Raw genomic sequence first — 13239 nt, 5'->3', positions numbered from 1 at the left:
GTCCAAACGCCTGAGGTGCGTGGAGCGAGGGAAAGAGACGCTGCAGTGCGGTGCTGGTGCCGACAGGACCAGCTGAGAGCGGAGCGGGAGAGGCTGCAGCAGGAGAACCAGGCCCTGGAGCTGCAGAAGCAGCAACTGCAGATGCAGCAGCGCTGGGACCCCACGCACCGCTCCCTGCAGGACGTCTCCTCCCTCCCGGTAACCCACCCGTCTTACTCTTCCCTGACACTGGTTATTTCAGGGGTTTAACATGGGGTCTAACATGGGTTAGGGACAAAATACTCAAAATATGCAATAACAAAATTTTTGGGTTCATTTTTGGGCCAATATAATTATTTTAAATGAGGTTCCAAAACTATTGTTTTAATTTTTACAAACTTTTTTTTTCATTAATATATTACAATATCAGATAAATATAAAATTAAGAAGTTTCATTATACTTATCTACAAAAAAATGTAATGTGACATGATGCATTGTTACAATAAAATTAATTGTAACAAGCTTGCCTAAGACAGATTCAATCTCAATAAAATATACAGGCTGTATCAAAATTCATGTTACAACGCTTGAGGGTAGAAAGCTCTTATTATTTGCAACCATTTTTGCCAATAAACATGTTGCCGGAAACGCGTAGACAAGCCCCTGTAGCCCCAGAAAGATTCAGCATAGGCAACCCGTTGTAAAGTATTATGTTGTGGAAGTGTGGGCATTCGAGTAGAGAAATAACCTTTTTATTCGTGGCACAGATTTAAATTTCACTCTGAAATCAATCACAGCTTCGGCTTTGTTTCACAACATTGAAATTGTTGCATACGTTTTAACAACGTGACAGCCTAAAGCAACGGCTCAAAAACACGCCCACCTTGAGCGACACAGATGTGGCAACAGCGAATCATGTTTTCACAGATACGCTGGAGCATGTGTGGAGTCAACCTCATGATTTCAAACGCTTCAATGATGCGCTGTGTAACAGCTACCACCCTCCGAAACTCAGTAGAGAAGAAGTCTTCAAATTTCTTCTTGGTCATCCTAACATCAGTTTGTTCTTTGAAGCGTTCAAAATGGGACCACAGACACTTGGCTTTCTGGATGTAAATGGTTGAGCTTGAGCAAGCATTAAATTGAACCGTAGTTTACAATTTAAATTAAATTGTACTTATTCCATGAACTATTGACTGTCAGTTACTGGAATCTGTATATTTGTCGTGAAATGTTGTCAAGCTAGCTTGAGCTGTCGTAAGGCAGTAACGAGACCCGTGTTCCAGGTTGGTCAACAACCCCTGACCCCGCTGTGCCTGCCGCCCATCACGGAGACGCCGCCCAACTACCGCTTGTCTCTACCCAACCTCCAGGATGTGGGTTCGCCTGCAGTGAGCAGTCCGACACGGAGGCCACCACCGCCAATTCCCCCGGCCAAGCCCTTGCGACCGGACAGGGATGCCACCATCAGGTACGCACGACATTATTATGTGCTTAACTATTCTAGTCTTATCTCTGAGATGAAATGCAGGCGGTAGGAAGACATTGTTACAGATCAACATGATTTATTTGTAACTGTAGTTGTCGCTTAATACATTTATGTAGTGCTCAGACTTTTTGCCTAGCACCAAGATAATTACAATAAATCCCACGTAAGAAAATCCTGCATTAAAAACTTTCTGGAATAATACATTTATATTTCATTTCCCACTCCCTTGAATTTAACAATTTGGCCACGTGTATATTCATCTCTTATAACATTTACAATGCATCAACATTTCCAGAAGAAAACATTTGAAACATTAATATTCTCAAAACTACGATGAAATTATAGCATCTACCTCAAGTTCAATGTTCAAAAAAAGTCTTTCAGTCATAAATGTAGCAACATGCAATAATTGTGGATCATTGTGCATAAAATGGCTCATACACTAGCGCTTTAGGCACAAGGAAATTTTGAACTACGTGAAAGTTGGTGTTAACCAAGCTTTTATGATCTTTCTACCTTTTTTGTACTGGTAGCGTTGCAATCATAATGTGCATCCACGGAATTAAAGTTGTTAAAAATGTTTTGTTTCAATTCATTAAGTATGCTCTCTGAATGTTTTATGTTAATATTAATGTAGTTAATTTTTTTTAAATGCAAAGTAGGTATCATAGAAAAATATTCCCTTATGGTATTCAGGTGTTTAAAACATGATTTATGTACTTAATTTATACCAAATGAATTTTGGTTTAATTGGTTTTATTGTTCTGAGTATCAATAACTTCTACTAAATTGACATAAATCTCTCTTGAGCTATATTTGGGGTATTTAGTTTTCAGTATGTCACATTCTAAGACTTCTGTGGACTTTTCTCATTTTTCTGGCTGATAAAATAAATTTACTAAGTCATGCTTTTGGAACTTTTATTAAAAGAGGGCTTTACTGTAAATTCTGGTGCATTCTTTAAATGATTCATTCAGTGAGGAATTTTTATTTAATACAATTTCTTGGACATATGCCATTCTGGTTGTATCAAGAGTATAAAATGGATCCTTCATAGTTGAGTAGTGTCAAACACTCCCGCGTGCGCCTGAGCTGTGAGCTGGTGCGTCTCCAGGAGCAGCAGAGTGCCCTCGGCGGACAGCCTGCCCCAGCAGATGAGCCGCCACACCCTGCAGGCCCTGAGCGCCGCCCCGCGGTCCAGGTTCATCTCCACCGACACCTGGATGCAGGCCAAGAGGAAGCCGGACGCACCTCGCAGCAACTACCAGCACTGGCTGGTCCAGGTGCGTGCCTGATTCTCACCTGAACACTGCCTGTCATGGGCTCATTCTCTGCTACTGCCTTCTCAGATTCGTTCGTATTGATCGGAAACTTATGTACAGTTGAGATGACGATGTCGTCAGAGTGTAACGTTTAGTTGCAGAAAGTGTAACAGTCAGGATGAGAGTGGTGTTAACTGCATAGCTAATTTGGTACCGTGTTTGTTCCACTTGCATTTTTATGGCGATACCATGCAATTGGATGTGGCAAGGCCTTGTGGCTGAGGATTCATCAGTTGTATATTTCACACATTATTCTGAAGCCTCTAAGTACTACTAGAAATAAAAACTGAATTTTCAGGTTCATAAAAACAAATATTACCAAATATTACTTTTACAAAATCTAACTGTACTAGCGTTAACATTAAAACTCCTCAAATTACAAATTCATGTTTCAGCTATCAAGTAACTTGCAAAAATACAGATGATAGCAGCAGCGCTACTTGCCGTGCTGTTAGCGAGTGGATGGATAAGTTAAACAAGCCTATGATGTCTATCCATTTAAATGCACATAGTGGCCATGCACTCATTAGTTTTTTTCCTTCTTGATGTTTATTTTCATAATAGTGTACTCATTTGGGCATGTACAGACTGTAAATAGTAGTTCCAAAGTGTACAGTAAAACATCCGTATAACAAACTTGAAGGGACTGATTTTGGGTGCTGTAGCCATCATAATTTGCACAGTACACAAAACAAACTCATACACGTAATAAATAGTACTAAATGTATACAGTATACCAATGATAAGCTATGATAATGCCATGTTACAACAGCTACGATGATTGATGACTTGATGAGACATGATGCCATTACTGGCAGCATCAAAAACCCTGCTCTACAAAGAGGATTGCCAGAGTTTAAAAAGTTCAGTTCATCATACACATCAGTGTACTTGTATGACGTGAAGCTGCTTGACGAATGTGCGGTGTGGTTGCTAGGAAGCGGAACATCGCCGCATCACGGAGCAGCAGCAGCGCAACGCCCGGTCCCCACGCCGGTTGCTGGCCCCCGTCCCGCCCCAGCCTGTGCCCCGCTCCAACAAACCCCTGCCCGACGCCATCATCCAGACCCTCACGCAGAGGGTGCAGAACCGAGCGGGGCTCGACAAAGCCCCCTCCGCTCCCCAGAGACGCAGGTACACGCTATGATCTGCTATTTGTGCACCTTTTATTACTAGCTCAAATGTATTAGTGCTGCAATCTTAAGAGCATAAAAAGTATTACTAACTACTTATTCAGTTTTGAACTATCAGACTATCACAGAATTTATTGTTGTGCAAATATTTGTTTTTGTGTTATTGATATAAATTAGCTTGTTCTGCTTGTTATAAGGACATGAACTAAAGCTTAATTTTTTATAATTCTAGTTACTCAAACTAGATTTTTATTGCTTGATGCTTGGATATCTACTGTTAATGGTGTTCCTTTTATCTATTATTCAGCAAAATGTATAATTTACTATGGCTAATTTAATGCTGTCTTATTCACAATGTACAATAATGCCTCTATTAATTCATCCAAGAGATTTATACTCATTAAATATTTATTTGGCTTACTATTATGTTAGTTATATTATTTAGTTATATAGTTAAAATATTAAATAAAATTCTCAAGTGATGATAATTTGGTGCTTTATTTGATAAACTGTTTATTTTAGTGTGTGATAACAGTTTGTAAAATGTAAAACATGAGCTTTAACGTAAGTCTTATTTGATATAGGCTATGTTCTGAAACTAACTTGTTGATTAACTAAGCAGATGATGAGAGAGCAGTGGGGTGTGACGTGTTGCAGTCCGGCCAAGGAGCAGGCTCCACCCCCTGTGCCCCCTCCCCCCACCAACCTGGGGGGCGTGCCCTCCGATAGCCAGGAGAAGATGCTCAGTGTCAGCGGGAAGAAGAAGTGTTCACACTGCGGAGAGGAGCTGGGTGAGTCCCACATCCTGTGTCAGTAACGGTAGAAACATACTAACCAGTAAACTAGCTATACAATTACCATATGTACCTGAATAGAGGCTGACCTCAACACATTTTTACACACACAAACAACAGTAAATTAGCTATAGAAATACCACATGTTCTTGAATGTACTAGTTAAACCTCTATTACCAGATGACTTCTTTAATTTGAATACCCTCCACTGAAAAAAAAAAATCCTTACTCATCAGAATCACTTTAACCCACTCATTTTTTCTACATTTGCTTATTTTTCTACGTTCTTTACAGCCACTCGTTTGTCTCACAGAGCTACATTGGCATGCTTCTACATAATTGTTAAGTGTGTTTAGCATAGTGTACACCTTTGAGATTGTAATTACTGTTATATATTTATTGTTTGGTAGGTACCTGAGATGTAAATGTGTCATGATTTTTAATATGATCACTCACAACATGGAGATAGTCGTAAATCTTCTGAAAAAATGTGGTTCCGTACAATATAGGTTAACTTTACATTTAGGAAGGGAGATATTGTGAATGTAGATAAGAATACCAACATTAAAAAAATATTTGTAAATGGTGCATTGTTTTAAGTATATGCTTCAACATGCTAATTTTTTTTTTTTTCCAGAATTGTAGGCAGATGAAAGTAATGGAACACGCCTTGATTTATTCACCATATTCTTTTCTATGTAAATTAGTAATTGTGCAAACAGATACATATCACTTGCTTTTTTTCAGTTTGTTAAAGAGGGAAAAAAATAATGCTTCTGCAGTATATTAAAGAAAGGTGACTCAAAAGTAAAACAAGATAAACAACGTAAGAATTAAAATTTATGCTGTATTACGGTTATTCAAGTGTAGGTGAACCATTTGTTTTTAGATAAAAAATTAGTCTGCACTGTTTTTCTTCGTGTGCAAGCCCAAGTTTTTTTTGTGAGGTTTTTTAAAAAAAAAAATTATAGACATTTATTTGGGTGAATCTAAATATGGTACATGGAATTCAACCCTTACATAATAAATTTTTGCTGGTCAATAAGCATCAGCAATATCTAGAGAAAAGATTTTAGATTTTATTTTCAGGCCAACTTTGTTTTTAAAACAGGAGATTTTGGTATTATTATTATTTTTTATGAAATCTGTTTATTAAGAAAGATAGCACATTAGTGAACAAATGTTCCATCATACAATTTTTCCAAAACAGTGTCATTTTGACTGATACTTGATGCACTTTTTCAATATAATGATTTGTAATAAGAGCATCTAACTTTTCTGAACAAATAAAGTAAATCTGTTAAATATTTATGTAATTGAAAAATGTAACTTATTACAGTTGCAAAATTAAAAAGAGTAAACAGTTTCCAATCTTTTTTTTATTTAATTGCGGTACAAACAACATGCTAAATAGATTATTTTCATTGAATAGGTATTTGTCATTAGAGGTAAGTTTTGATTGAAAATGCTGATCAGTTTCATTATTTTTACAGCATTTCAGTGGTTTGTGGCGCATTACTGAACTTGAATTTTGGTGTTATATTGTGTATACAAACTATTTTCTGTGTTATTTTTGTTATATTGTAATTCACCATATAGTCTTGCCCATAGCAATAATGTATGTTATTTTCTTTAATACAGTTTTTCTGTTTTATGATGCATGAACATTTGTGATTTTTGTCATTGTTTAACAAACTATTCACTTGCAAAGTTGAAATTTGTGCTCAGTAATACTAACGACATAGGTAGTCTGCGCAGATTGTGAGCGTGCTGATTTGTCGTGTGCAGGCAGAGGAGCAGCCATGATAATAGAGTCGCTGAGGCTGTTCTACCACATCGACTGCTTCAAGTGCTGCGTGTGCCACGTGCAGCTGGGAGACGGCCTCATGGGCACGGACGTGCGCGTCAGGAACAACAAGCTCCACTGCCACAACTGCTACTCCAGCGACGACGGTCAGTGATGCCCACTTCTCGGAAATACATGTTAGTTCGGTTGCAAGTTTTGTCCATACGTAGCACGTTGCATTAAAAAAATAATGAACTGAATGTTGTGCTCACCCTTGCTGACATTGAACCAAGTTCTGACTTGAAACTGATCTGTGCACAGGTGTGAAGTTCAGCTGTGTATGAAGCATACGGGAAGTCTGTGGCCACAGAATGAGGCATGGACTTCATCCACAAGGAGCCAACGGAGGAATTTGTCTCGAAACAAAATTATCTTTGTTTTACTTATACATAGTTACCACGTTTCAGTCTGTCTGAACAGTTATAGGATTTCGGAATAGTTTAATCCGTTTTCTCTTTACGGCATAAGCTTATTTAACTCTAAATTACAAATGAATTATTATAGTTTTATATATGCATATATTTTTTTTAAGGAGGTTCTATAATAAGTATATAGGATTTACTAAAAACGTTAAACCAAATTTATTATAAGATTTGGTGCTTAAGTATATTTTGGTTAAAGTAAACAGAAAATGAAAAAAATACAGAATTCAATATGAACACTGTTATTAGCTAAATAATAAAGTGAAAAAATAATATTGTCAAAAATTTTTGAGAGACTTAAAGAGGTTGTGTATATATACTTTTTTTATTGTTTGAATTTGTATATTGCTTGTACATAGTGTTGTATATGTGTAATTATATTGTGGATGAGAGTGGAGTCATGTATAGATTGAAAAGAAAGAAGCTGAGAAAAAGGTGTCATGTAGCACATTATGAAAAAATTATGAACAAAATTATTTATTAGGTGGCTACATCTTCAGGAATAAGACTTTATTTTAATGTTAATTATAAATTCCGTTCTTTAACTGTACAAAGTGTCTGCATTTTCAATACATTCAAAGTTTATATTGTGTTTTAAGTCTCATTGACAAGTGCAAATTTATTTGCTGCATTGTTTTGTTTCTGTGTATTTGTTTTTGCAAATCAGTTGCATTATTTTTAAGCACTGAGTGTACACATTGTATATTACTAATATACAGTTTGAAAGAGTCTCAAGTATACCATATTCCTTCATGTAGCTGTAATACATATCCTTATATCTAGTTTTTCTAAATAGAAAATATATATTTTAAATTGTAAAGACTCATCTATCTTAAATAAAAATTTTACAATGCAATTGTTTCTTCCATGAAATAGATAAATTTCTGTTACAGAATCACAAAAAATACATATCATTCATGAAACTATGAAATTGTCCAGTGATGCAATCAAAAGGAATGTTAATAGAAATGGGAATGTTTTTTGTATCAGAGTTCCATAAAGGGCATTGTAAACATGTGCAAATAGCATTCAAAGTCACCAGCACAGTTATTGAAGGTTACAGAGAATGAGATAGTTTTGTAATTTTGAAAGCATTAGTGACTGAATGAAGAAATGCATTAAGTCTTGGGAAAACTGTTGTCATTTTTATTCTACATATTATACTGTTTATTTTAAAAGTTTTTTTCTCAAAATAACTAAGTGATGTGATTAAAAAACTGAACTGAAGGTTTTAAAGCTGAAGTGCAGGCATGTATACTGCCTACTTGCTATTCATCATGCATGAGGTAAAATCTTTCTTACTTCCACATGAATTAGGCCATCCTGGCTTGAAAGTTCTCTAAAGACAAATTAAAAAAATAAAATAAAAAAGAGTTAGGCTTGGTGTAGTGCAATAGCAGTTATTAAATAGGAAAATATGTAAGCCTTGAAATTAGGGTTGTGCCCGAAAGTTGGGCATTACTTTTTTCTCAGTCGGTAAGGAATAATATTTTTCCCAAAATTTTCGGGAATAAAAACATTTATCATGTTTAAAAAATACGTGCCTCTATATTATGTGGTTGAACATATTTTTCCCAATTAAGTCAGTTGAACACAGAATTTCAACTAGGTAGTACACACATTGGATGTAAGGCAAAACAAGATTTATTCCAAAACTGGCACATAATGAACGTTGAAATATCCGAGTTGCTGTATTTATCCGTAAAAGGCTTTTTCCTTTGTATAGGTTGCAACCTTAATTTTGGGCAAAAAAATCTTTACATATTCATTGTAAGAGTTGCCCTTGCTTATGGGTCGCAGCACATTATGTCTTCACTAGAGTTCCGTGGATACAAGTACAGTGTTTCTTTTCTCAGCTTATTGGTGCGTAACAAATACATCACTGGCGTTGACCCTCTGTTCATCTTTGTTTACTACATTAGGGTGTGAAATGGCCCACTTCCCCCCCCCCCCCTTTTTTTCACCACATATTTACGAAACATCCAATTCCCGATTCCCGCACTTTCTAACAAGACAAAGGAGAAAACTACTATTTTTTATACCCTTGTTTCCATTTCCTCCATCGTATTTTATTTTTTTCTACCCATCCCTTTGCCGCGTAACGATAAGAGGTGGCAAGCTACTCTTTGTCAGTTCCATCTATAAAAACTAGCATGCAGTTTACTGCAAGGCTGGAGGAATTTAAAAGGTACTCTTATAAACACCAGCGATGGCTGCAGTTTTGTCACGATATGTTCAGTTGAAAGCGTGGGAAATCTCAACCAAAAACAATGATGATTGGGCAGAGTTGCATCATAATGCACGCACGCGCACACACACGTTGATAACTTCTGAGTTTACTAGGGCAATTTTTTCCTTCATACCTACCCTGTTACCAAGATAACATGTAATTACATAAATAAAATATATATACACATATTGCTTCTAAAACTTAGTTCACGAATTAAACATTTAAAGGGTTAAATGTTTCAATTCTATGGTTAATATTTCTCATGTCATGTACATTATTTTATTTTGAACCTTGAGATATAGACTCAGATTCAAGGGGTATGTTTGAATTTCTCTTAGAAATTCAAATTCAAGATACGGATTCAAGAAAATTGGGATTCAACCTATCACTAATTGAAATGTACCACTATTACTAGAGAACTCTGGAAACCCACTGAAGTGGTGGGAACAACATGATTGAATATTGCCAAATTTATGCAAGTTAGCAGTAACCATCAACTAAAATTGCCCGTGAAAGGCAAAGGTGTGAAAGGTCTTCAAAGCGAGAATCTTTAGCCACCCAATTTCCTTTCCTGCACACCCTACCTTAAAATTACATAATTTTAATTAGAAAATATTTAAAATCATAATACACATAATAAAGTTTCTTGTTATATGTGTGTTTATAATTTACAGAAATTTCTGTACAACCTTCTCTTATAAAAAGTAGTTTTAAAGAACATCATTTATTTCACCTATATACAAACTACCACTTGATGTTGAGCGCGGTGCTGAGCTTCTGGACGGCTCGGTAGCCGGTGTGGAGCAGGGAGCGGCTCTTGTCTGAGTGCGCGCCCCCCAGCCACTCTGCGTACAGGGTCGCCACGGCCGGGTTGTCCTCCGGGGCTCGCCGCGGCAGGGAGGCGTACGCCAGCTCCAGCTGCTGAGTCAGCTCTCTGGCGGTGGTGCTGCCCTGCGGCCGCACCTGTGCCCCGCCGTTCAGGCAACCTGCCCCCGCCAGCCACTCCCATCAGACATCACTCTCACCAAGACTGAGCACTCTGGTACAGTGAGGGGTCTTTTCCCTGGCATGACCGGACCACGGCCATGCCGTAGCGCCTTTCCTGGGTTACTGAACATCAATACAGTTTTAACTGGAATACCAAAATATAAGTTAATATACAGAACAATGGTATTTAAAACAAGAAGTTGTAATAAGCCACTCTATACGAATGACAACTACAGAAGAGCTTTACAGCCTTTTTTTTAAAAAAAAAAAAAAAAAAAAAAAAACTGATAAATATTCTGAATTTAAATTTAAACTCTGAGCAAACCAAAAACACTGGCAGCTAAAATCCAACTGGAAAAAATCTCAACGTATACAGCTCCTTTGGTGCAGAATTACAGAATGCTCCGAACCATGCAATGCCAGCTGTATTAGACAACAAAAAAAAACTTCACACAGTATAATTTAAAGATTTTGTCATCCCAATACATCTGTAATTTCTTCTGGCCTTAGTTAACTAACTTTTCTTATATTTAATGAAAACTAATTTCCAAGAAAATTAACATCTTTACAATCAAGAACTTGTTATTTAGGGAGAAATTAGTGATGCACCGATATGACTACTGAATGATTTGTTTACCAATTGTAGAACTTATAACCAGCGATTAAAGATTCAATTATGTACCACTATATAGTATATTCAACCAATCAATAGAACGATGTGTTACTTCTAAATTATATTGAAATACTACATAAACAATGTACTCAAATTGCCATAAGTTCCCAGATAAGACTAAATAGCAGTTTCTTTAATTATTTCATACTAATGTCAACAATTCAGCACTGGCAAATTATTATTTTGAAAGACACGATTTTTCAAATTTTCAGTTAACATTGGCAGTCTGCGAGTATTCAAAAAATATTTTATATTTGTGAATAATTTGATTTCAAAAACATTTCAAATTAAATAATTTTTCCAATTATTTGTTACCAATGGCAATAGATACAGCAAAGTTAACTAAAATTAATTAAATAAAAATAGTGCAAAATGTATGAAGCCAAAAATATTTAATTGAGAAATTTGGATTCATTTTCTGCAACATAGTACATGCTAAATTTTCATATGTGTAACAAATAATCCGTGAGTATGATTAAAAAGTACACCTGTGTGGTTTCCTAACCATAACCCACACATCCCTACGTATTTAAAAGTATTTAAAAATACTATATTTTATGTATACACATATCAATATGTTTGAATAAACAAACAATATTTTCAAAATTAAAATCTTATTAGTTGAAGATTTTTTTCTTTCTTTCTTTCTTTCCCCCATCCATCACACAATTTAAACTTTCTCACAATTGACACTTTTTCCTCTATTCCCCCTAAAAAGTGTAAATAAGGTGTTTTGCTGTATGAATTTTTTTGGCTCCAGTGTGTGGAAGAGGCCCCTGGCCCAAATGTTATTTTGATAACTGTGAATGCATATCAATAGTCTCTTAAATCACTTATAAAAATATCAGTAATAAGTTTGTATAATTTAGTCAGGTCATTTTAGATCAACATAAGTTCAAAGCCATGTAATAATCTAGTTTTTTTTATTTGAGACTACCAAAGAAAAATCAAGCGTTCATACAAAAACAAATGAAGACTGTACTTTTAGGCCTGATAATAGGTAATCTCAATAGTTATGAGTTAAGACTTAAAGCAATGAACTAAACACCTCCAGCTAGTACTCTGCAACACGCATGAAACCAGTTACTCGTGCCAGGGTAATGTTACGTTCCGCCCTGCTACACCGAGAGACGACCCACCTGAGGGACAGGCCATGACTTCAACGTAGTGGTAGGCAGTCTTCCCTCGCTTCATCTTCTGCACCAGGTTCTGGATGTTGCGGAAGCCATTGGCGATGGCGAACCTCAGCACCACCTCGCCGTCCTTCTCCAGCACCGCCTCTCGGAAATCTGGGTTCCTGCGAGAAGCCATCGTGGCAAGCACTCTGCTGCTTGGTAGGGACGTGCGAACACCATGTTTGTCAATTAAAATTTGAAGATCTAACACTTCTTTGTAGATCACTTAAATATTTGTTACATTAGGCAAATTCCATTAATAGACACAACTTTGCATGTTTGAATATGGGTTTTGTTTTAACCTATGACAGACTGAATAAAAACAATGTCGGATACATTTAACAAGTTAACTAATTGCAACTGCTTGCATAAAAAGCAGAAATTAAAAACAAAGGGATTTGAGGGGGGGGGGGGGGGGGGTTTAACTTAAGTTGTTACATTTGAAATGTTAAGTGTTAACATATTACAATTACTATTGTCTTCAACTAAGCACCTTTAAAAATGCTTGTGAACAGTTGTGAAAAATCTGAAACACTATGTAAAGACATGTGTTTTATATGTTAAGTATATAGCACCAAATAAATATTTAGGACAAATAATCCTGATTTCTCGTGCTTCATGTATATGCAACTCATACATTTAAGAGTTAGTTGCACTCGGAGTAGTGGCCGTACCTGAGCGTCCTGAACTGCACGGCTGGCACCTCTTCTCCAAACAGCTCCTTGGCGGCATGGGTGAAGATGTGGTCGGCGTAGCCCCCCGAGCCAGAGCCCCTGTGCGACCACAGGCCCTGGGCCGCCCCCCAGGGACAGTCCAGGGAGGCTGGCCCCACGCCCCCCAGCTCCACTCCCTCCGCCTGCAGCAGCTGCTCCAGCTCGACTGTCGCACGCACGCCAACCCTCACTCATCACCCGATACACTACAATACACAGACAACTGTTTAAGGTAGGGTTTTACGTCATGCCTCGGCTTCACCTGCCACGGTGAATTTTTTTTAGTTTTCTTGCAAATTCTTGAATTTTAAAAAGACATATTAAAAAAAATACCACAGTTAAAGCTTCCTATTTAGTATCTGGTAACCAGCTGCGGAAACCCAGAAAATGAAATTCTAGTGTGTAGCAATGCCATAATTAGTCAGACAAATATTTTAATTATGAATATTTACCTGACTTTTTACAAAAAGATGAC

General features: G+C 36.8%; 2 protein-coding genes across 24 annotated transcripts in view; one reads left to right on the top strand and one right to left on the bottom strand.

Annotated features, from left to right (window-relative positions):
• LOC134532816 (uncharacterized) overlaps positions 1-8280 on the top strand; it is a 237678-nt gene extending 229398 nt beyond the window's left edge. For 15 of the 19 annotated variants that reach the window (XM_063369707.1, XM_063369717.1, XM_063369705.1 and 12 more), the window contains 7 exons: positions 67-198; positions 1267-1451; positions 2584-2752; positions 3729-3925; positions 4582-4715; positions 6507-6671; positions 6826-8275. In XM_063369707.1, the coding sequence (XP_063225777.1) occupies positions 67-198; positions 1267-1451; positions 2584-2752; positions 3729-3925; positions 4582-4715; positions 6507-6671; positions 6826-6848 (1005 nt within the window). In that variant the 3' untranslated portion in view covers positions 6849-8275. Of the gene's footprint in view, positions 1-66; positions 199-1266; positions 1452-2583; positions 2753-3728; positions 3926-4581; positions 4716-6506; positions 6672-6825 lie in introns of all 19 variants that reach the window. The other 4 variants (XM_063369718.1, XM_063369719.1, XM_063369721.1 and 1 more) reach the window with 3 other exon arrangements.
• Positions 8281-9858: 1578 nt separating this feature from the next.
• Positions 9859-13239, bottom strand: part of LOC134532818 (probable cytosolic Fe-S cluster assembly factor GJ13047) — a 42217-nt gene continuing 38836 nt past the window's right edge. For 3 of the 5 annotated variants that reach the window (XM_063369722.1, XM_063369725.1, XM_063369727.1), the window contains 3 exons: positions 12726-12930; positions 12016-12173; positions 9859-10202 (listed from right to left, as the gene is read on the bottom strand). In XM_063369722.1, coding sequence (XP_063225792.1) covers positions 9961-10202; positions 12016-12173; positions 12726-12930 — 605 coding nt within the window. In that variant the 3' untranslated portion in view covers positions 9859-9960. The remainder of the gene's footprint in view (positions 10203-12015; positions 12174-12725; positions 12931-13239) is intronic. The other 2 variants (XM_063369723.1, XM_063369726.1) reach the window with 1 other exon arrangement.

Source organism: Bacillus rossius, chromosome 6 (assembly GCF_032445375.1).
Source record: "Bacillus rossius redtenbacheri isolate Brsri chromosome 6, Brsri_v3, whole genome shotgun sequence".
In the NCBI taxonomy this organism is placed as follows: domain Eukaryota; kingdom Metazoa; phylum Arthropoda; class Insecta; order Phasmatodea; family Bacillidae; genus Bacillus; species Bacillus rossius.
The sequence above is the reverse complement of the archived record's forward strand: the minus strand, read 5'-3'. Positions and strand labels throughout refer to the sequence as shown.